Raw genomic sequence first — 24,386 nt, forward strand, 5'->3', positions numbered from 1 at the left:
AAAAGGAAGAAGTCAACACCAAATGTTTGCGAAAATGGTTGGATGAGCAAAAAAAAAAAAAAAAAAAAAATGTAACAATGAAATGCACTTGTACAAATGAGGCAGGTCATAACACACTGTACAGGTACACTTTTTAATTGATTTGCAGTGACTGCTGATTGATTACATTTATACATTACATTTTCAGAAATGTGTGGATATACTGCATTTGGATTTGTTTCAAAATTGTTATTTTATTGGCATTTTCTCTTCTTGTGTGCTTGTTTAGGTACAAGCTACAGATGCAGACCAAGGGGAGAATGGGCTCGTCCTCTACAGGATCGTCACTGGTATAAATGTTTCTACTGTGTGGCTTTCAGGTGTCTTCCCTCATCGCACTAATGCAGTGATTCCCAACCAGGGCTCGTGTAATATCATCACGTGCGGAAAACGATTCTATTGCACTTGATATACCCAAAAAAAACTTTCATTGATTAAAAGTATATATTTACTCATCTATCAATGTCAGTGACGTACTGTATAGTGACAGACAGATCAGGCGACGTATTGCTTATGTTTGTGTTGATTTATTAATTTTTCTTAAACTATATTTTGTGTGCGTGTGTGTGTGTGTGTGTGTGTGTGTGCGTACACGCGTGTGTGTTTTTACTGTAGTGTATTATTCTTTCAAAGTATTGTACTTTATTTTGTATATGTTCAAAATAAATTACATTTTAAAAACGCCCTTACTTTAGATGGCAGCGGGTACAATAAACCTGTGTATTCACCTGTTGCCATGAATACAACAGAATACCGTCGAGCATGGCTTCATGCCAGTATATCAGCTTTGTGTTCAATTAAACAGGCTCAGATTTCATATTTAGTAAATCAATTTGTGAGTCAATTGAGACAATATCGTCATTGTTTCAGTATTCATACTTTTTGTGACAGCTTTGTTTGGTGGTGTGCCGTGAGATTTTCTGAAGTAAAATGGGTGCCTCGGCTCAAGAAAGGTCAGGGAAGATGTACATCCTGTCTTATTTCAGAATCTGATGAAATCCACAAATGGACAACTAAGATTATTTTCACAGCTTTCAAATTTGCATGACATTTGCATTTCAAACAGGTGAAAGTGACTCACCCAGTTTGTTCTGGGGAGAAATTATTCACTCTTAAATATTTTTGCTCAAATGTTTGTATGTGTGTGCATGCATCAATGTGTATGTGTGTGTTTTAATACAGGTAACAGTCACAAACTATTCAGCATTGACAAACAAACAGGGCTCCTGACCAGAGGCCTCCGTGCTTTGGACAGAGAGACAAGCAGCTCTCATCTTTTAGAAGTGGAAGCCTACAACAGTGATGAGGGAAGCATGAGGAGCTCTGTGAGGGTGAGCATACGAAGAATGTGTCAGAGGGATGCTTGTGCTTCAACACAGCAGCACATAGACTTTGACAATTGGCCAACCGTAGCATGGAATTAGTTTGTAACAAAGTTTAACTAACAGTCTCGCAAAATGCAAATGAGGAACTGAAATGTTGATGAGGTTTCAATTTTTTAGAATAAGTTAATTAGGCGGCACGGTGGCCGACTAGTTAGAGCGTCAGTCTCACAGTTCTGAGGACCCCGGTTCAATCCCTGGCCCCGCCTGTGTGGAGTTTGCATGTTCTCCCCGTGCCTGCGTGGGTTTTCTCCGGGCCCTCCGGTTTCCTCCCACATCCCAAAAACATGCATTAATTGAAGACTCTAAATTGCCCGTAAGTGTGTGAATGTGAGTGTGAATGGTTGTTTGTTTGTATGCGTCCTGCGATTGGCTGGCAACCAGTTTGGGGTGTACCCCGCCTCCTGCCCGATGATAGCTGGGATAGGCTCCAGCACGCCCGCGACCCTAGTGAGGAGAAGCGGCTCAGAAAATGGATGGATGGAAGTTAATTACATTCCTTTTATTTGTCTAAACTCATTTAGGTGATTGTGTATGTGGACGATACCAACGATGAGGTGCCAGTATTTACCCAGCAACAGTACAACCGCCTTGGCCTTAGGGAGACTGCTGGTGTTGGCACATCGGTGATAGTGGTTCGTGCCACAGACCCTGACACGGGTGAGTTCAGTGGGAAGTGAGTGAAAAAACTGCAGTTTATTGGTTTTATTACCTGATTTTATTAGTTTTATACTGCTGTGCTGAAGAGAAAAAAAATATGGTCCCTGTAAGGTGCTAAATGTCCTCCAATCCATTTTGAGGGGTTTTGTCTTTTCTTTTGCACTTTCATATCTATTTTGATGTCGATCAACTATTTTGTTTTATTTTATTTTAGATCTGATTTACTTACAAAGGTGGTCAGATGAAAAATCCATGACATTTAATTTGACATTTGGAAATGCTTCACACAAATGTTGCTCTGTTGACTTCCCCTTTTGCAATGTATTTCTGTGATGCATTTGTTGTTAATTAAATAATGACATTTTGTGGACCATGTTGACGGTTGAACCACTACACTGAGTAAGCAAGGCGGTGTCAGCAGTATTATAACACAAGGTTTTACTTGATGCTAAATACGCATTGTGCTTGTTTGTATTACAGCACTGACTATTGTAAGATGCTCCTCATAATACTATTTCTAGTCTATATTGATCTACATTTCTGAGTTTCTGCATATGTAAAAATCCTTGTGTGCTGTTTGTCCTCAGTCAGCTCTGAATATGCCACATTTCATAGTCTCATGCTACAAAGGCTAAATGCTAAAAATGTTATAGGGACCAGCTATACGCAGGATAAGTGCGAAGGGGACTTAGGGAATTGTTGCCCAAAACTAGAAAAAAAAAATTATATATATACATTTTTTTGTGTGAGTGATTAAGTAATTTGGCCAGCAGCTGGCCGAGACTTTTCATTGAATTCATTACCTAACTCAAATGTTTAAAAGTTAAGCAAATAAAAAGACCTGTTATAATATAGTGATTTGAGTGGGGAGTTTTCAAAGTCAAAGATTTCTCATGGAAATTAACGGGAATATGAAAATTAATGACAACAAACCGGAGATATGAAAATACTGCAGGTTAATCTGTAAAAGTAATGAGAAACAAATCATCTTGCAGTACTAATTTGATTCACACGAGCAGATTTTACTTTACACTGAAATACTGCCCTTGACTGTGCATCCGTCCAATCCCCACTGCTCACTACTTGAGGGCACAGCCCCTGCATGCAATGTGCATTCTTCAACACAACTGTCTACCTCCAGTAAAGTAAGTTTTCATTATATTATATTGCTGCATTAAATTCATTTGAGCAATTGCATCAAAGTTTAATTACTAAAAATATATAGTGGCTACCAAAAACAAAGATTAAGAAGAAGAAAAAGTCAGATTTTGAGGAAACAGACATATTGTAGATGGTGATAATGATCCTCAGAAAAGATATGAAAGTATTGGAGTCTTATCTTCTGTTAATCTTTCATGGAAAGTCTCAAACACTTATAAAATTCTTCAAGATGAACATTCCGTGGAATGTTTCTGGACAATTCTACCCATTTGCAAACCTACTATTTGGTCAATTCCATCATATTAACCAAACTCACTGGATACAAGTACCAGGATGGTGCAGATGAACATGCCCACTTTGTGATTTCAAATGAAGTCCACAGGCAAACATGAGTTGTTAGCTTTGGATGATGGCGTCAGCAACTACACCATGAAATTGCATATGGAAAAAGAGCACTGTTATTCTTTAAAATCTGAAAGAAATCACCACCAGCCCCAACCACTGTTTTTCTTTCTGGTCAGGCGATGGTGGAGCAGTAGCTTATGCCCTTGTGTCCGGCTCTGATCACAAGTTTGAAGTGGACGTCAGCACAGGCCTGGTAACCACAGTGGACTACCTGGACTATGAGACAAAGACCACCTATCTGATGAACATCTCAGCTACTGACCAGTCCCCACCTTTCCACCAAGGCTTCTGCACGGTTTATGTCACTTTACTCAATGAACTGGATGAGGCGGTGGCCTTCTTCTCAGCCGGTTATGAGGCGTCCCTACGTGAGAATATTGCCACGGGAACAGAGGTGGTTCAGGTGCAGGCCCAGTCTGCTGACAACTTGAACCAGCTGACTTATAGATTCGATCCTGATACATCACCTGCGGCTCTGGCCCTCTTCAGGATAGATAGCGTCACGGTAAGTATAATGTGGGTCTGTTTTCTTTGTCTTGCTCAGAGTTTCTATGAAGGGTGAGATACGTTATGATGATGTTTCAGGGCCGGATCACAGTTACAGGCCTGCTGGACAGAGAGAAGGGAGACATGTACACCCTGACTGTCGTAGCTGATGATGGAGGACCAAAAAGAGATTCAACTGTGGTAAGGATGGTTGTTTCTTGGTTGATCTCCACTACTGTATACTGACAAGCGTGTTAAGGCGTTTTGATAAATGATTGAAATCATTCATCAAACAAGAGTTTAAGCTACACCTCTTTGTTTCAGACAGTTATGTTCTTCCAACATTTTGGGAACAGTTTGGGAAGGGTCAGTTTCTGTTCTAGCATGACTGCATCTATGCAGTTCAGACATGGTTGAATGAGTTTTGTTTGGATAAACCAGTCTTGCCATCAACACCATCTAACACAGAGAATGTTAGGCAGGCACTCACTCAGAAAAGTAGAAGCTGTTAAAGCTGCATAGGGGGGGCAAATCTGTATTCGCTTACATTTTAATTTCTTATCGATGCAAGTGCCATGTGTTATAATGCTTTTGTCTATATAGTGAATGGTTAAATGAAGTCATATATAATCAACTGCTGTGGAAAACATAATGATATCCTTTTTGTATTGTTGCATCTCTCATTGGAATAACAGAAGGTAAGATCTTTTGGTCATCTGCAGCATTAGCACATTTACATATATTCCTCAAAACTGTGCGTTTAAGCAAGTGTTCATCACAAGTATGCTTTAGTATCAAAATCCATGGCATTTGACTTTGTGTCTTGACAGGTGTCGATCACCATACTTGATGAGAATGACAATAGTCCAGAGTTTGATATCACATCTGACGCTTCAGTGGACATTCGGGAAAACACCCCCATGGGAAAGAAAGTGGCTGTAGTTCTGGGAAGAGATCGAGATGCACGACTGAATGGACTGGTGAGAGAGCCCAGAGAAGCATTGTGATCCCCTTCGATCTGATTGATTGCAGTTTCATAACACGTCCTGACTGTGCAACTACACCAACAAGAAGAGCTGAGGGACATTTTCAATCATGGCTCTCACCCCTTGTATTTGTCTCCTTCTTTATTACTCCTCATGTCGTCTTAGGTCAACTTTATCTTAGTCGCAGGCAATATGGAAGATGTGTTTAAGATCAAGACAGTGAACCACACCTATGGGGAGGTCTATGTCAATGCTGCTCTGGACAGAGAGTCTGTGGATCGCTACCTGCTAAAGGTAAAAAATTAAGTTGATTTATAATATCATTAGCTGCAAAAGATATTACAGTAGTACTTCGACTTGCGAGTGGCCAAATGTGTTTTTCCAGCCGTTGCTCAGTCAATTCTTTTACTTTACGCTGCAAACAGAAATTTGACTTACAAGTGACCTTTTTCCTAGCTATGATCTATTCTGTGTGCACTTTGGCAGATAGTAGAGAGTTCCTTAAAAAAGATCCCAAGCATGCTTGCATCAAGCTGTTTATTGATACTTCTAGTTAAAGTGCACTGTAAAATTAAACATAAAACAATGACAATTATATGTTGTGCATTTAACCAAACCACAGAACTTTGTCTCAAGAAAGTCCGCTAGACTAACACCATAGACAGGCTAATGAAACTAGCATACATTTAGCAGTAGTTATAGACCTTTAAACAAGTGATACTTGAACACAAACACCTTCAGATACAGTGTATAACAATACTCACAAGCATATACTGTATTGATCTATTAATAGTATTTTCATTTAGTTCAATGGGGAAAGTTGATTTGAGATACAAGTGATTTGAGTCACAAATAAATAAACGTGTTAGTCAAAGTAGGCTACTTTAAAATGTTTTTTTGTTTTGTTTGTTCAACAGAGTTGACAGAATAGCACATTGTTCGGTGTGTACGAATGCATGGTAATTCAGATTCAGATGCAGGCGTATGCTGTTGCAGGTGCGTGCCGTAGACAATGGGTCACCTCCCCGACACACAGACCACTCCCTCACCATCAATATCCTCGATGTCAATGACAATGCACCTATCGTTGAGAGTCCGAGGGGCTACAATGTCAGCATAAGCGAGGTGGGATAGAAACACAGAGAGCATGTTCTTCTTGCTTGCACTTTTGGATTAAAATGTTTCTGGCTTAATATGGTCTTTTGTCAGCGGCAATTGGAATGGATTATTTTATGCATTCAAATGTAGAATGTTGGAGGAGGCACTTCAGTTCTGCGTGTGATGGCTACCGACTGGGACACGGGCCCTAACGCCATGCTGTTTTATTACATCACCGCCGGAAACCAAGACCTGACCTTCCGCATGGACCGCATGACAGGGGAGATGGTGACACGGCCCGCCCCTCCTGATCGAGAGCGTCAACAGGAGTACAGACTTATTGTGACTGTGGAGGATGATGGCACACCTCCTCTGTCGGTAAGAATAATAAACACATGTAGTAACATACATAAAATTTTCAAAAATGCAACGGCACCTTGATGTTTGACTGAAATGCACTTTAATTTTGTTGACTTTCAAAGCAAAATTTCCCATGAGATCAATTATTTTAAATAATTCCTTTCAGAGTCCAAACTGCTGCCATCATAAAACCTTGAAAAGACATGTTATGGAAACTGACTCTTTAATTGCTTCAATACTAATAGTTGGGTCTCTGGAGTGTGTGGGGAAACTGTACAACCAAGTCAACTTTTCTTAGCTGCTAATTTCCATGCATTGTGCAAAGACAATGCAGTGTTTTAACATTAAATGTCACAGAAGTGTACAATTAAATAAACTACAATTTTGGGACTGAGACAGGGTCACTTCAAGCCAGAAATAAAGGAATACAAAAACAAAACTAATGGTGCTAATCATTACATACAGAACCAACACTTCTAGTCAGTCATCCACATGAGTCTTGGCCATCACCTTCAACAACAACACCATTCCTGAGTCCTGCTGAAATTAGGGGTGGTGCTTTTCTGCCATGAGAGAAGGAGCCTTGGTGGTGGAACCTCAAAGTACAGGAAATCATACAAGGGAAGAGGTTAGCTAAGAAGAAGTGGGACACTGAGAGGACGAGGAGAGGAAAAAGGAATACATGGAGATGTGAAGGTAGATGTGGCAAAGGCCAAACAAAAGGCATCTGATGACATGTATGGCAGGTTGGACACTAAAGAAGGAGAAAATAATCTATACAGGTTGACCAGACCGAAGGATAGAGATGGGAAGGATGTGCAGCAGGTTAGGGAGATTAAGGATAGAGATGGATATGTGTTGACTGGTGCAAGTAGTGTGCTGGATAGATGGAAAGAATACATTGAGGAGTTGATGAATGAGGAAAATGAGAGAGAAGGAAGAGTAGAAGAGGCAAGTGTGGTGGACCAGGAAGTGGCAATGATTAGTAAGGGGGAAGTTAGAAAGGCACTAAAGGGGATAAAAAATGGAAAGGCAGTTGGTCCTGATGACATATCTGTGGAGGTATGGAAGCATCTAGGAGAGGTGGCTGTTGAGTCTTTGACCAGGTTGTTCAACAGAAATTTAGCAGGTGAGAAAATGCCTGAGGAATGGAGGAAAAGTGTGCTGGTGCCCATTTTTAAGGGTGATTGCAGAGCTGTGGGAAGTACAGAGGAATAAAGTTGATGAGCCACACAATGAAGTTATGGGAAAGAGTAGTGGAGGCTAGACTCAGGACAGAAGTGAGTATTTACATGCCTAGAAAGAGTACCACAGATGCATTATTTGCCTTGAGGATGTTGATGGAAAAGTACAGAGAAGGTCAGAAGGAGCTACATTGTGTCTTTGTAGGTCCAGAGAAAGCCTCAGAGAGGAACTGTGGTACTGCATGCGGATGTCTGGAGTGGCAGAGATGTTAAAATAATACAGGACATGTATGAGGGCAGCAGAACAGTGGTGAGGTGTGCTGTAGGTGTGACCCAGGAATTTAAGGTGGAGGTGGGACTGCATCAGGGATCAGCCCTGAGCCCCTTCCTGTTTGCTATGGTGATGGATAGGCTGACAGATGAGGTTAGACTGGAGTCCCCGTGGACCACGATGCTCACAGATGACATTGTATTCTGCAGTGAAAGCAGCGAGCAGGTGGAGGAACAGTTCAAAAGGTAGAGGCATGCACTGGACAGGAGAGGAATGAAGATTAGCCAAAGTAAAACAGAATATATGTGCATGAATGAAGGGGGTGGAGGGGAAAGACTGAGGTTACAGGGAGAAGCGATAGCGTGGGTTGTGGACTTTAAATACTTGGCGTCAACAGTCCAGAGCAATGGTGAGTGTGGTAAGGGAGTGAAGAAACTGGTCCAAGCAGGTTGGAACGGGTGGAGGAAGGTTGTCAGGTGTGTTGTGTGACAGAAGAGACAACAGGAAGCAGAGCTGGAGGTGGCGGAAATGAAGCTGTTGAGTTTCTCTCTAGGAGTGACCAGGTTGGATAGGATTAGAAATGAGCGGATCAGCGGGACGGCCGAGGTTAGATGTTTTGGAGACTAAATTAGAGGGACAGACTTCGATGGTTTGGACACGTCCAGAGGAGAGAGAGTGAGCACATTGGTAGAAGGATGATGGGGACGGAGCTGCCAGGCAAGAGACCTAGAGGAAGACCAAGGAGAAGGTTGATGGATGTTGTGAGGGAAGACATGAGGGCAGTTGGTATTAGAGAGAAGGATGCAGGAGATTTAGGTTTACATGGAAAGGGATGACGCTGTGGCGACCCCTAACAGGACAAGCTGAAAGGAAAAGAAGAAGAAGCTTTTCTGCCATCATTATTAACAATAACTAAAGAAGCAGCACACTTTAGTTCATGCGGTACAATCTTATTTCCCAGTCTCATCACATTTTACCACCACTCTTTTGGTCAATTCAGGGTTTACAAACATGATTCACCGTATTGACTAGAGCGACAGATGCAGCATAAATGACAGAACTTTGATCACATAGTCTTCACACTAGACTAAAATGAGAAGTTGGTGACAGCACAGGAAACACCTTTGCAAAAAAAAAAAAAACCACAAGCCCTATTTTCAAAAAGGGGAAGAAAAGGGTTGCTTTACCAGCTCAAAATGATCTGCAATATTCAAGAACATTGTGCTGTCAAAAAAAAAAAAAAAGTAATAATAATTCTGTTGTATGATGTCTGACCACATTACCATGTATGCAGTGGATTGCATTTTTTTTTTACAATGTGTCAAACTGTAAGTGTTGGGGCCCCAAACTTATGTGCTCTCAATATAACCATGCATCTGTAGCATCTTTCCTAATGCAACAAAAAGTAAATAAAAAAGAAACGGGTGGAACAGCTAAATTTTTTATTATTTAAACATCAATCTGTATGATTTAAGGACAAAAATATACAGAACAATGTTATCAAATTTGCACAATCTTCTTTGGCCACATGAATCTTGAAGAAAATAAAACATACATACAGTATATACAGAATACCCTGTTTTATGAACATGCAACAAAATATCCTTGGAGTACTTGCCGTACACTCCGTGAGAAACCAACTCTTTCTCAGTCACAATAGCTAAATTTTCTCTCTCCTGTCATTCATCCACACGTAACTCAGACAGCCACGCTATGTTTAAACAATTCAATGCTCAAATTCTAACACAAGAACAGTACAATCCACCACCACAGACAAACTGTACAAAGACAGTAAATGTTATATTATTTTTTAATAAAGAATCTGGGCTATTTATCAAACTATACATGATTGTTCTGAATAATGTATTAAGACTGCAATTTTCAGCTCATTTTGATTATATCCAACGTCACTATTTGACTAAAAAGCAATGTGTATTTGGAGCAGAGCCGACAGTTCACTGATGTAGCACAGTAAAAAGAAACCGAGGCCATTGAGAAAGGATGCAGAGCTTCAGGACTTGCATATCTCTTTTTCACTTTCACATATTCAGGTCAGCTCACCTGATCAGGACCAAAGGAAACTAAATATGTATTCCCCATGGTGAATGCCAGTTGTGTGTTATCACTCATCAGAAACATGGAGCAGATTTACAACATGACAACATTTAATTCTTCAACATGAACTTTGCATGGACCACTAAGGGAACATTATTTCAAGTCCTTCATTTTCAAAATCACGCAAATAGAAATGTTCCATCTGGAAAAAAAGTAGCTTGTGATGTTTGTACATTCATATTGATGTAGGCGTTAACACGGTAAGCTTTCTGGCATCTGGTGTGAGATCAGTTCTCACCCAATGCTCCATTTTCAGTGACCATGCCCTGCAATCAACTGGGTGTAGCCCGCCTCTTTCCTGAAGTCAGCCGGGAAAAGTTCTCTGCTGAAAATGATTTATGTCATTGATGGGCAAAACCTTTAAATGTCAGCCTGCCGAACAAACTAAAATAAATCAACCCAAACTAGAACGTCTAAACTGTGTATTTCGATTTACTTTATGTCCTTCTGACATAGAAACCTTGCACAAAGCAGGACCCGTCCTCAACAACAACATAGTAGACCCCACCCACAGCCGTAGTTGGAGTTTAGATGGGGCATAACACACGTACTCTCAACCCTGCTGCAACACAGGAGCTCACAATCACTGCTTGCTTCTGGCCACCAGCTTTTGCAGGTGCAGGAAGGAGTGTTTGAAATTAAAATGCGGTCAGTCTAATACCTCCTACAGACCGAACACAGTGCACAGACAACATTCCCAGCAGAGGCAATTGTGAGACAGACCAAGGGAAACATTGCTCCGGAGGCACACAGGTTAAAACGGAAAAGTCGCAAAGCTGTTTCCAGGTCAGCAGTTACAGCGAGGAGGGAGTCTCATCCCTCTTTAAAGCAGAAGGATGTCTGGAGACTCGGGGATGGTGTCTGTAATAAAGAAAAAAGCAGGTCAGTAAGAGCAGAGACATGATAGCAGGTAATCCTCACGGTCTTTCTGTGGATTTTAAGAAATGCAATTCAAGCTGTACATGTAAGTCTGAAATAAATGTCATAATATTTCAAATCCAAACTCTAACTACAACATAAATCTAACACCCTGGGCGATTAACCAATTTTATCAATTATTGTGGATTTGTTGGGACAATTTATTTATTTTTATTTAATACAGATTTTTTTTGGTGTGGTATCTTGCTCTCCTGGGAGTGGGGGTGGGAGGTTGGCATTGGCCGGTTGTCGTGGCGCCGACGGACCACCCTCAGTCTGTCGGTGTGGGACGTGTCCCGTCCGCCGGGCTGCTCTCGGGTGGACTCCTGGGCCCGATCCCGCCTCTCGATTGATTGGGTGGGGTCCTCAGCCAGCGCGGTGCAGGCACAGCAATTACAGGACACTTCTGTCAGTCATTGCGTAGGCGAAACGGTGTCAATTCACTTGCATGTGTCGGCAGGCACGCACCCCTGGGACTTTTTCGCTGGGTGTGGGACCACTCACTTATTGCGGCAAATACAACGTACATGTGGACCAGCAGAGCCGTGGAGTTTATTTTATGTTAAATCGTTGAATTTACATAATTGGGTACGTTTTGACAAAAGTGCATTTTTATTCAAAGAGAAAGAAATATCTCTTATTTGTGCAGCAGTTGATGCAAGTTAATGGTCAGAAGAAAAAAAAATTAATCAGGAGCAATCCCAGAAGGAAAGAATCTAAATTTGTTTTGAATAATGTCATCGTCATTTGCTTTTTTGATAAGTAAAAAGGGCCAATCAATTAAAATTGGAAATCAGATTTTTATATATAATATAATATTTTTATATATTTATAATTTTTCTTTTATATTTAATAATGTGAACTGCTCTGAGATACTGTATCACCCCCCATCAAATGGCATGAAAATATTTGTAGTTATTTTTTTATTCTTGAGTTTTCTTTCAGATTTTCTTTCAGACTGCATGAGAAATAGTTTGAGACTTCTGATTTAAATTGATATTCAAATTAAAGCATATTCCTAACTTGAGAATGTTGATTCAAATCCTATCACAACCATCACAAATGTATCTGTCATGCCTGTGCTAATATGGGAATAACACTGTTGGTGGGACAGACAAAAAGAATGGTACTAATATGGTTTACTCTACTTACTTGATATCTTGCTAAATATATTTATCTAGAAACCCTTTAAAACAACTGAAAAAAGGCTTTAAGTCAGAACTGCAACATGTTCACAGTAAGAGGAACCTGCTGCTTGGTTGGTTCCGCTCAGCTTAAGGGCAGCAGACCAAACAAAAGATGAAGAAGAAAGGTTAGTGTGCCTTTTATACACACTACACAAAAACTGTGACATGAAATTGGGTTCTGAGATTTGCATCACATAAGTAAATGGATGAAGGTTATGGGTTCTAGCAGAGAAAATCCAAATTGACAAAAGTAACAGGTTTTTACTTTTAGTATGACCATTGGTGGTGTGTTTTTCAGATAGTAGGTCGAGTGCATCTTTACTGTCTTAGTTCATAGCATCAATGATGGAAAAGGTCACAAATGATAAGACTGTTAAATAGGAAAATATGGTTATAAAAAGGCAAAGACCATAGTTCTTCGCTGTGTGAGGGAGAACAATTGAAGGTTTTTGTTATTGGTAACATCTGTCGCAAGCCCATGTCATTTGCGTGTGAACACGCAATTTTGCACAAGCATCTGCCAACACTTCCAGCAAACAAGGGAAGTTTCAACACTCTCAGACTATGGTTATTCTTCTATTGCGTCAGTGTTTTATCAGTAGAATTTTGAAACGCGTATTTCAAGTCATTCCTTTGTACTTCTGCAATAGGAGTTACAATCAAGCGCAAAAAAAAAAAAAGGTTTATGAGAAATACAATCATTTCAATGTGTTATTGACAGTACAGTCACAAATGTTCCACTGCCATGATCGATCTAGTCTTCATACTGATGAGAAATGTCAGAAGGCGGGGGTGTGCATCTGTGCTGCAGCCCTGAGCAGTTACATTTGTTCATCTAGCGAGCAGTCATTTTTTTCCTCGAACCTGGGACCATCGAGGTCCCCGAACCTACAGCATTGTAAACTCTGTCTTTTCTTTTGTTTCCCAGCCTGAACTTTGGGCTGTTGTTTGGCCCGGACATAACTGTATAGAATCTAAATATACTGTAAATGTAAGTGTCTTACCTTCTACTGGAAAGAAAACATCCCCATGTGCAGCAGGAGACATGGGGGTTCCTGGTTCAGATAACAGATGGTGGCCTGTCCCCGAGGACTGCCTCGTCATAATTTGCGCAACGGTACGGGTCTTCACTTTTGGTGACTCCCCAAGAAACACTGGGTTCTCATGGCCCTGAGCTTCACTGAAGACAGACATACAGTACAAGAAAGCAAGGTTCCCGGTGTGAAGGAATGTAGCTTTTTCATATATATTTTTAAAATGATTGTTCTTTACGAAACATTAAATTACTTTTGTAAGTCTCAAACAGTCAGTGAGTAAACGGTGACATCCAACAACAATGCACATAATGTGTGTCGTGGTGAAGACATCATTGTACATTGTCATAATCCCATAACATTATTTGTTTATCGGATCAGAAGTATTGTTGATGTTAATATACATAGATAATTTTACACTTGTGACTGTGCGAGTCCCGGGATGCAGATGTCATGCAAACAATGAGTCCCACTCCGGGAACAATGAGTCCCTGCAACTTATCACAGGATACAGCTACAGTAATCCTCTACTGTATCGCAGTTCTTGCTTCGCGGCCCCGCTATATTGCAGATTTTTATTGCAGTTGCTATTCTATTTTTTTTTTTTTTTTTGATACGGCTTGTACAGTATTTCCTATTATATGTGTTTAGCCCTGTCACGATAGCAATTGTTTTAGGACGATATATTTTATATATAGTAACGCTATACTGTTTATAATGTGAGCATACGTGCACCATATACGCTGTCACATTTGTATTCGCAGTGTTGGTTAAAGGGTTCCATAATTGCAAGCTGATGGGAAGCGGGAAATGTTCCCCTAAAATTGGGTGGGATGGTTGTGTTTGAAATAGATTTTGTCACTTTGAGGTTTTAAGTTGTATTTTCGTTGTTGCAACTTCGTACATATTCGACATACCAGCTCGTTGGTGCCGCGTTCATCAATCCAAAATGTTCCCACATCGTCGTGGAGGCGTTAGGCTTTGGAACTAATTCCATTAATGCCGCTCAACTTTCTGTGTGCAGCTACTGGCGAGCTATTAGTATACGCGAGCACCCGCATTTCAAAAACAAGCGCACACGCACAGACATGCATCCGGCCAATCAGACGGACGATCCCCGCCCTTCACTATCTCTGATTGGTTTAGATACCACAAGGGGTTTCATGTTGGTGTTTTCAAGTGGCGTTTTTTTTGTTTTTCTTCTTTCTCAATTGACTGGACACCTGTACGCACCCTCTTTTTTTTTTTTTTTTTTTTTTTATTTATTTTGTTTTTTTGCCGCACGATTCAGACATTTGGCCGCATATGCGACCAAATTAGTTGCACTCTCTAGAGTCCTGCTTGGTCAAAAAAAATAAAAAAAATAAATCACCACGATGGTGTAAACCATAGCTCTGCATCCTAAAATGCAGATTTTATGCGTCCCTGCTCATTTTTGTGCGTTTCAGACCTCCCTGAAAATGCTTCATTATTTTTGTCCAATCTAACTCTAATCGAGGCTAAATCTACAGACTGACTAAATGTAAATGACAAAATGTGGGTATTCAAAAGAAATCCATGTGAAAGATATTTAAAAGGCCAGCTGTGTCATGAAACTCGTCCTGTAAGAACAGCTGTCGAGCAGACTGTGGGAAAACATACCTGTCCATCCTCACCAGCTCTTGTGCACCTGGGACAGAGGAAATAGGAAATAGGTTACTGTGAATAAAGTGAAACAAAGCAAAACGGCTCGTATAGTGTGTGAACAAGTTTCCCTCTGTGTACAGTTGGTTCAACTCTCAAACAGGAAATGTGTTTTCAGACAAAGTGAGGAAAATATTGAGGGCAATTCACGTTTGATGTGGAATTGTTTGTGCTTCACTCAGGCTCATTTGGGCTGGAGTTGGACCTGATTTCCTATTCTGCTAATTAGTAAAAATGTCAAATACATGTACTATAATGCTGTTGTAGCCCACTTCAAACACTGACCACAATAACTAACATCGCTAATTTAACACCTCTCTCACATTTTCATTAGTAACTAAAGTTTACATTTATGAAGAATTTATTTGGATACAGCTCTTCAGCTGAATCCCATTAGATTGTGCTGGTGTACCTAACGAAATGACCCGTTAGTTTGGCATATCTAAAATACATACGTCTGTTCGAATGGCTGTTCTGCCTCTGTCTGTAGACAAGTAGCAGAATGACAGGCAGCGAAAGTAGAGCCAAGATGCAGGCTGCTATGGCCACGGCCACTGGGACAGCCACTGAAGATGGAGCAGAGACGATGTGAGTTGCAGTAAGTACGAGATAGAAACATTAACAAGTTATGCAGTGGTCTCAAATATGATGACAAACCTCCAGGTAGTTTAAGATCAATGACTGTACATTCTTTAGATCCATTTCTTCCTATAAAGGAATGATATGCGTTTCCGATAAATTATATTGCAAAATCAGTTCATTGAAAAAGAATCATCCGAAGCGAAAGTGACGGTATTATCAGAACTTGTCATCACTACTGAAAACGGTGATATCCTTGTCATACTTACGTGGTGTCACATGGAGTACAACATGACTGTGGGAACTCTGCACAAGGCTATTGTGTTTATGGTCCTGCTGAAAGTCCAGGACCATACAGCAGTATCGCCCTTGGTCAGCGATGGTCACGTTCTGTAGAACCATCCAGAGGTTGTTATTTGAATATCCAAATTTCAACCCTGGTGGCAAGCTGTGGTTTCCATGTGAATGACCGTACGTCATGTGGCGCGGGCCCAACGGTCCCACGCAGTGTTGGTCACTATGTGGCGTGAAAAGCCAGGCGTGTTTTACGACATCAGCGGGGGCCAAGGGGACCCCTGTCTGGACACAGTCAGGTTTGAAAGTTGCCCCTTCCGGACAGGTCCAGTAAAGGTGAGGGGTGGAAATGCTCAGTGAAGAGAAAGAATGGGATGTTTTACTGGTAGCTGCAAAGAAGAAAAACATGAAATACATTATGAACAAGAGTTAGCTCTTTCAACTGCTCCTATTTCTGTGTACAAATGGGCTCAATTAAGTTCCAATTATGGTTCCTGTTAAAATTAAATTATAAATTATAAAGAAGGTGGGGTTTGTATACTGTGGACATTGTCACGTCACATCAGAGCCTCAATTCGACACAATTCCCCAATGACAAGATATGAGAACAGCTTTTTATGCCAATAGAATTTACTTTTCATGGATTTACACAACATTAAACACAGCAAACATTTTACATTGAAGAAAGCAACGTGGTTGCACCAGTCAAAACACAAATAGCCACCATGCAAACACAATAACAACTAGCAATCTCTTAGGAATTACAGTTCTTACAAAGTACAACAACATCCCATGTCCTATTTCAGTGTATTACAAACTTCCTGGTTTTTGTGAGTATTCGGTGTGTGCAGCATGCTTCCTCTTCAGTGTATTTGTGTTTGGAGCACTTGCTAAAATGAATATATAAAACATCTGGGGGATTCATATTGCCAGGTACTCAAAACAGTAATATGATTATAAAGCATCATATGTTGAAAGTATTATTTTAATACGACAACAAAATTTAATTATTGCTTTAGTCTGACTGAAAATCGACTTTTAAAAGTCATGTTGGGTCGAAATAAAATGTTTAAACTCGAATCAGCACAAAAAGATCATTTCATTCAAATTTCCTTTACATGTACGTATACAGTCAGATCTGCCTGGAATCGGACAGAGCTTTCTTCACATTCGACAGTCTCAGTAAGTAATCCAAAAGTCAAATAAGATTATGCGCAAGAGAAAGAGACAAACGTCATGGCTGGTGCTACAAGAAGAGTGAGCCCAGCAGTCTCGAGCAGAAGGAACGAGTCAGGATTAACTGTAAAAGCACCGTGAACCCCTGCATATTACCTGTTTGGCCTTCTCAAATGTGCCTTTTTACAGAATTTGGGGGGAACAATCCTCCATTTTTTGCTGAAAAATTCATCTATTCGCTATTTTTGTGTTCAGGCCAAAGTAATAACCGTATTACTAATGGGACCTTGGTGTCAAGTAGGGTTGGGCATTGAGAATCAAGAACCGATTGGAACCGTGACTAACGTTCCGGTTCTCCCAGAATCGTTCCAATTAAAACATTTCGGTTCCCAGTTTTGATGTCTAGAGTCCACCGACCCCGAAAGAAGAAAGTGGTGAAAACCAACAAAGAAGAACAAGAAATCATATAATGGCGCAGAGCTTCAAAGAGTGGCTGTAGCAGCTAACCCCACTGCAAACTGAAAGTGGACATATTCCCACTTAATATTGCAGCTGTGTATGCAGTTTGCCCAAAAATAGAATTACAATGTTGTAAACTGATAAAAAATAGAACTATTAACTAGACTAGTGTGTGTGTGTGTGTGTGTGTGTGTGTGTGTGTGTGTGTGTGTGTGTGTGTGCGTGTGTGTGTGTAACTAGTGAGTGACACGCATGACTTGAAAACTCCTGGAACCATTTTTGTATTTGTTTTTTTTTGGGTTTGGCCGAAAAGTAGGAGTCATCCATACACAGGCTGTGGTTTAAGTACATAGCTACAGCAGACGCTGACTGCTATTATTTAGTTTGTCCTCACACCCAAGGCATGAGTTGTGAGGCTCATTTTGGTATTGACGGTGTGCACGAGAATGAGTTGCTCTTTGCCTTGTGGCATGTGAGGTTCTTACAAAACGTATGTTTTACATCTGGCAGTGCTAGTGGTTAGCCTCTAGCAGTGTTGACGAGACAAAAACTGAGTTCTGTTATCCAAAGCAGGCATTTCTTTACTTGACAGTTGTGTTCAGTGTGGAATGTGAGTGTGTCATATGTGGTTATGGTAAGGGTAAATCTCAAGAAAAGTAGTTTTACTACTGTATTTCATCTCCTCTTCAAAGTCTTCAAAACAGTGCTGTGTGTGTGTGTGGTTTATCCGTATTTTCATTTTCTAAACACGGGCTCTTTTTGACTAAAATAAAGCTTGGACGGGATTGGATTCTGCTCTCCCCTACAACCACCGCCGACGACGGCAGTGTGGTAAACATTCACTGTTAAAAAGAGAGAAAAAAAAAAAAAAAAAAAGCAGACTGAGATTGTTGTTCTTCTATAAGTCATGTACATTCCGGAAACCAAAAACACACACGAGATTCTTCTTCATACAGTATCTTGCAACAGTTTTCACCACATCCTGTTCTTCACTGCAGCACAGGAGCATACTCATAGATTAACTTCATGTTTAATGTGTGTATCATTTACACTGCAGGGCCATGACAAACATATCTGAATGGAGACAGCCATCCATTTTCTTTACTGCTTGTCCTCTGGTCATAAGTGTGAGTTGAAGCCTATCCCAGCTGACTTTAGGCGAGAGGCAGTGTCCACACTTGGGACTGGTCGCCACGCTCTCGGAGGGCACATTTCTACAAATAACCATTCACACACACACACATCCGTATCTGAGGACAATTTTCTTTAAATTAACCTAACGCGCATGTTTCTGGAAAATGGGAGGAAGCCAGAGTACCTTAGCTGAGGTTCAAACCCAGAATCTCGAAACTGTGAGTCCCCCGTGCTGCCATAAAGGACACATTATCCTTTTTTTTTTTTTAGGGGCGTTCAATACCACTCTTTTTCAGACCGATTCCAGTAAGAGTACTCACTCATGAGTACTCACTCACTGTAAAATTCAGAACGGCTCGCTCAAGACACATTTTGGGAGATACAGAAGGCAGCTTACTAAAGATTTGTTTATGTAATTTCACACTTGATGGGTGGGCAAGCACACTAGAGACCCAACTATTCCTGTACAATAAATTAAAAAGTCAATTTACAACCATATTATTCGATTTTCTGTTTTAGCATTGGTTCCATTACGAGTCTGGGAGTGGCTGGCTCCATTTCCATTGCATAGTGACTCAAATGGTGAAAGCAAGTTCCTACACACCTGCCCAAAGCCTCCCCAACATTTATCCATCCATCCATTTTCCGTACCGCTTATCCTCACTTGGGGCGCGGGTGTGACGGAGCCTCTCCTAGCAGACTATGGGCGAGAGGCAAGGTACACCCTGAACTGATCGCAATCGCAGGGCACACAGAGACAAACAGCCATTTGCAGTCTCATTTGGACAATTTAGAGTCTTCAATCAACCTACCGGGCACGTTTTTGGGATGTGGGAGGAAACCGGAGTACCTGCAGAAAACCCATGCGGGCACGGGGGAGAACATGCAAACTCCACACAGGCAAGGCCGGATTTGAACCCGGGTCCTCAGAACTGTGAGGCAGATGTGCTAACTGCTTGATTGACTTAAACATGGCTACAGCAAAATAGTGTATGAGTGTGCGCCATTAGAATCATGTGCAAGGACAGCAGTAAGTATGCATACTTAGTGTGCATTATTGCAGGGGTAATATGGCGATTTTGGATGTGGGTGTGTCAGGATTTGAGGAGTGGACATCCTTCCTGAATTGTCCTACCACACAAACAAACTGCTGTTCTCCTCCTCCCTCCTGCCTGGCTACTTGCTACTAACAACTACATCACAGAAATACAGCTGCTGTTTTGTTGTTGTTTTTTTAGGAGATCATGTCAAACAGGTTGCATGCAAACCCACACCCAACTCAAGATGATACTGCAGGTGTTTTTTTTCATCTGCTGCCATCTGTGGGCACAGCATAACTTGTAACCACTGGACTGTGAAATATACATAGAGAGCAGTCTCGGGATATTTAAAAACCTCATCTTGATCACTGATATGCTGTTGCAAAAACATCTTGTGAGATATGTGAGGTGTATGTCTTATATTATTGTTTTTTTGTTTTTGTTTTTTTTCTTGAGAAAGTTGTTTTCATTTGTTTCAACTTTGCTAGACTTTATACTATAAGTGTTTTGATAAGCTGTGCATATGTGAAAGTGGTATTTTTAAAAGTGGATGTGCCATGCAACGGTGAACTCTGCACGGTGCATTGTGTGCTGCAGGCAATCGGAAGATCATGGTGTGTTGATTAAAGTGAATCTTGCCCCCATAGCTGATCCTGCCACTGTGGAGGGACAATAGGAGGGGAAGCCCCTGTCCACCCTTGTTTCACAACCACCCTGCCTTCCTCTTTGGCTCCTTTTTGGCAACTTTCCATGCTTTCTTTAGTAGATCATGAAAACTATTATGAATATAAACGTATATAGCTGTTATAAACTTTGGGATGATTGGAAAACAAATGTTCGGAATCATCATTATATGTTCAACTGAATTTCACTGCAACACATTGTAGTATCTAATGTCATACTGTTGGTGTGGTGGGTGGTGTTTTCCCCAGTATCAATCAAACTGGGGTTAGGGGTAGGTTACGCATTTCTTTCAGTTTGAAACAGTTTTTTGTTTTTTTTACTGACATCCACCAGACATCTGTGTTTGGGCTCTGTTATAGTTTTAGTTTCCCGTGTTCTCTAGCTACTGATAGTCCCTCAGGGTGCAGAAACAGTCCTCCTTTTGTTATATGCCTGAATGACACCTGTTTAGAACACATCACCTCCAACAGCTTTTTTTTTTTTTTTTTTTTTTTGACAACAAAGCCTTGGTATATACGCACATTTAATTCTACGAAGCCCTCTAAGTTTCCTTTAGACACCTGTGTCCCTATTTTATCGTCCACAAAAGAGGCCCCGCTACGACACAAGTGGCCAACTAACTGGTAGATCTGCTTTCATTTCACTCATGAGAATTCACTACCTGTGTTTGCTCAATTGCCTCCCCAGGCACACAGCTCTTTTCACACCTCCTACAAATGCAAATGCTTGAGAGACTATTAGGAGTTAATGAAACCAGCAGGAGGAACCCAGAATATCCCCTCAACACACACCATTTTAGCTGAAGCCTCTGGTAGAAACAAAAACAAAGGTAAAGCAATGAAAGTCTTTTTTATGCCTCATAATGTTGGAAATGTTGGTGGTGGGTCAGCCAATAGTCTCTGACATTCAAGGTCCAATTAATATGGTTTGCATGATTTGTAACGATACAAGACCCGAACTGGTATAGTTATACAGCTTCACTATTCTTTTTGTATAACCGCCGCTTCGGATACGGTTTACAACTTTTTACATTTTATCTAGAGCAACCATTTTAAAACATAAGGAGGCTATTTTCTACACATGCAGTTTGAGTTTAAACACTAATCATAAGAGTTCTGTTTCTTCCGTCTGGTGTCCAGGTTGTACATTACATTGTTGTTGTTACTGAAGCAGTCAAGGTTCTACCTTGGCGGTCAATGTTGTATCCTTGATACTAAGGAAAATAACCAGTGAGAGACGTGGTTGTGGCCTGTTGTATGGTATTCACTCCCAGACCTTTAACAAATATGATACCCTAAAAGGACAACAAAGGGCGTCTTCTCACTACTCACATCCTGTCTTACATAGGACAAAAACTCCCTGAGGCCACATCCTGTTGATGAGACTGACCCAGGAAACCATTTACAATCACTGCTCCCTAATATTGAGTTATTTAGTACGGAGGATCAATGCATTACGTACGCTTTGCTAAACAGGAGGGAGGGGGGAGCAGACAAGATTAAGGTTGCATGGTTGCCTCCTGTGTGACGATGATCTGCCACTTTGAGAGTCACTGCACTGCATGTTTATCTTGACTTGGCGACACTGATTATTGTTTGTCTCAGGTCATGGTTTGAGGAGGAAAGGGCCATTACTGACACTGGCGCAAACAGCTGTTTGGGCTCGAAGGAAGGAAAACCTCCTGACAAATAAGACATAACAGGGCTGTGAGGAGCAGGTGGAGGAGGGCACCCTGGAAACCCTTTCGAAATCACCAGTGTCAACAGGATGCATGCATAATTACCATCTTTTCATATCTAAATCATTACGTTTAAAATAATATGCTAGGGTTTATGTTAATGGCCTAATGCTTAAAGTGCAAAGTGGTCAGTGTGGTGTCAGCACCCTGCGCCTGAAGGCAACAGCTGTTCCCTCCAACACTGTCAGCTGCCTAAATGTGTAATGACGAAGTCCTTGACAAAGACACACATTTCATTACTGTATTAGGCCAACTTTGAAGTTTACATAATTCACGAATAATCTTTAACACAGAAAAACAAAATGTTCTCAACACTACATCCTATACACATAGAAAGAGCAACATTCCATGTGTTTTATTTTATTTTATTTTTTAATACATCCATCCATTTGCTACTGCTAGTCCTCATTAGAGCGGTGGGGGTGAGCCTATCCTGTCTGACTTTGGGCAAGAGGTGGAGTACACCCAGGATTGGTCACCAGTCAATCACAGGGCACATATAGACAAACAACCATTCACACTCATGGACAATTTAGAGTCTTCAATTTACCTGAGACGCATGTTTTGGAATGCGGTCGGAAGCCGGAGGACTACATGAAAACCAATGCAAGGCCAGGAAGAACACGCAAACTCCACACAGGACTGCCAGAGCTGAGATGCAAATCCTGAACGTTTTTTTCATACACATTTAATTAATAATAATAATAATAAACTCGAACTTCATAGACTGTGATATAGTTTTCATATTTTTTGTGGAATAATTACTTTCATTGCATCTTTCTTTCCTGTTGTTATATATCATTTGCTTTTTGATCATTTTGCCTCGCACCCCCTTAAAGATAGAAATGCTGTATCGAATGGTAAGTCATTGTAAAATACAAGGTAAAACAAAGTAAATTAAACTTGAAATAAAGTCCTTTCAGCAAACTAGATTGCATGATCAAACACACACAGGGTTCTACATCCCCACGCTCATATTACGCTTATTTAAAAGACGCACAAAAGGGTGTATTTGGTTCAATACAAAGTCCAAGTGTGTATATTTATCGTAAAAGCTGGCTGTGACAGAGGGCAAGTGTCAACAAGCTGCCACACGCCCGCTCAGTCACATAGTCATCAACTCACCTCCGCTTGAGGACAGCACAAGCCAACTGCACCAAAACAACATCGTTTTACTCCCAAGTAATCCGGACTCCATGCTTGTGTCATAAAGGTCGTACTTTCAAACTACGTTTATGTGATTCTACTCGAGTAGAAATGGAGTTTCACTCTAATTAGCACAAGAGGACTGATCTTTGTCGCTCCAACTCGTGCGTGTGGGGCTTCTGCGCTCGGAAAGTTTGTGCCGTTCTCAAGTCACGTGACTTGAGACAGCGGTTTAGGAGGCCCCGCCCACTCCTGCTCAGGGATTCTCAAAACCTTTTCCACCAAGTACCCGACAAAAACATAAAAGGCTGGCTTGACTGCAAGACAGCAACATTAAAATACAGGAGCGTAGTAGGCCTAAATATTTCATATCAAAACGAGACAGCGGTTGTATTCCGAGTTGTACAATAATACGAGAAAAAAGATGGAATTTTCCGAGAATAAAGTACTAATTTGAAGTGAAATACTTCACATTATACGTAGTCATGATATAACGAGAAGAAAAAAAAACACAAGTTATACTTGAGAAAAACAAAAACCCAAGGTTTACACAAATGAAGTCGAAATATTACAAACAAAAAATAGTAAATGATCCAAAAGGCAGAATATAACAAGAAATATTTCATAAATTATGAGGAAAAAAATCCAAATTGAACAATAACGATTCAATCCAAATGTATAAATGTATAATGTAAAAGGTAAAGAGTTCTCCCCCTGCCTGCTTGGGATTTCTCCAGGTACTCCGGTTTCCTCCCACATTCCAAAAACATGCATGGTAGATTAACTGAAGACTCTAAATTGGCCATAGGTGTGGATGTGAGTGCGAATGGTTGTTTGTTTGTATGTCCCCTGCGATTGGCTGGTGACCATGCCAAAGTGTACCCCGCCTCTCGCCCAGTGTTAGCTGAGATAGGCGATAGCCCCGACCCCTGTCCTGCATGCTTCCCCTCCTGTCCTTTCCATTCGTGTCCTATCTTGTCCTGTCCTTCCCTCACCGGGTGTAGCACTACTGACCCATACAACACTCGAATCCAATGTGTCGTTGTACTAGTTATACAGGTATAATGCTTTCCTTTCCTCATCTTGTTTACAGCTAGTGCTTTGTCTTTGTTGTCTTCTTTTCTTGCATTATTTAGTTATCTTTTCACTCGCTCTCCTTTGTTTTGT

At 40.9% G+C, this 24,386-nt stretch overlaps 2 protein-coding genes across 12 annotated transcripts in view; one reads left to right on the plus strand and one right to left on the minus strand.

The window, feature by feature from the left end:
• Positions 1 to 24,386, plus strand: part of cdh23 (cadherin-related 23) — a 199,021-nt gene that overhangs the window by 153,332 nt on the left and 21,303 nt on the right. For 8 of the 11 annotated variants that reach the window (XM_061690790.1, XM_061690792.1, XM_061690791.1 and 5 more), the window contains 9 exons: positions 269 to 329; positions 1,222 to 1,370; positions 1,946 to 2,081; positions 3,764 to 4,152; positions 4,233 to 4,334; positions 4,964 to 5,113; positions 5,285 to 5,413; positions 6,116 to 6,244; positions 6,368 to 6,595. In XM_061690790.1, the coding sequence (XP_061546774.1) occupies positions 269 to 329; positions 1,222 to 1,370; positions 1,946 to 2,081; positions 3,764 to 4,152; positions 4,233 to 4,334; positions 4,964 to 5,113; positions 5,285 to 5,413; positions 6,116 to 6,244; positions 6,368 to 6,595 (1,473 nt within the window). Of the gene's footprint in view, positions 1 to 268; positions 330 to 1,221; positions 1,371 to 1,945; positions 2,082 to 3,763; positions 4,153 to 4,232; positions 4,335 to 4,963; positions 5,114 to 5,284; positions 5,414 to 6,087; positions 6,245 to 6,367; positions 6,596 to 6,743; positions 7,123 to 24,386 lie in introns of those variants that run through there. The other 3 variants (XM_061690799.1, XR_009769490.1, XM_061690797.1) reach the window with 3 other exon arrangements.
• Positions 9,461 to 23,400, minus strand: vsir (V-set immunoregulatory receptor). The gene is made up of 7 exons (XM_061690801.1): positions 23,199 to 23,400; positions 15,818 to 16,231; positions 15,627 to 15,677; positions 15,425 to 15,535; positions 14,928 to 14,955; positions 13,257 to 13,432; positions 9,461 to 11,008 (listed from the first exon to the last, which is right to left on the minus strand). Exons 1-7 carry the CDS (start codon positions 23,269 to 23,271, stop codon positions 10,971 to 10,973), a joined length of 891 nt encoding a protein of 296 aa, XP_061546785.1. The 5' UTR covers positions 23,272 to 23,400; the 3' UTR covers positions 9,461 to 10,970.

This window comes from Phycodurus eques, chromosome 11, assembly GCF_024500275.1.
Source record: "Phycodurus eques isolate BA_2022a chromosome 11, UOR_Pequ_1.1, whole genome shotgun sequence".
NCBI lineage: Eukaryota > Metazoa > Chordata > Actinopteri > Syngnathiformes > Syngnathidae > Phycodurus > Phycodurus eques.

Coding starts and splice junctions, on each gene's coding strand:
- vsir (XM_061690801.1), bottom strand. CDS start 23,271: ATGGAGTCCGGATTACTTGGGAGTAAAACGATGTTGTTTTGGTGCAGT. Junction 15,536..15,626: donor TGATCTTAAACTACCTGGAG/GTTTGTCATCAT, acceptor CTCCATCTTCAG/TGGCTGTCCCAGTGGCCGTG. Junction 14,956..15,424: donor GAACAGCCATTCGAACAGAC/GTATGTATTTTA, acceptor CCTCTGTCCCAG/GTGCACAAGAGCTGGTGAGG.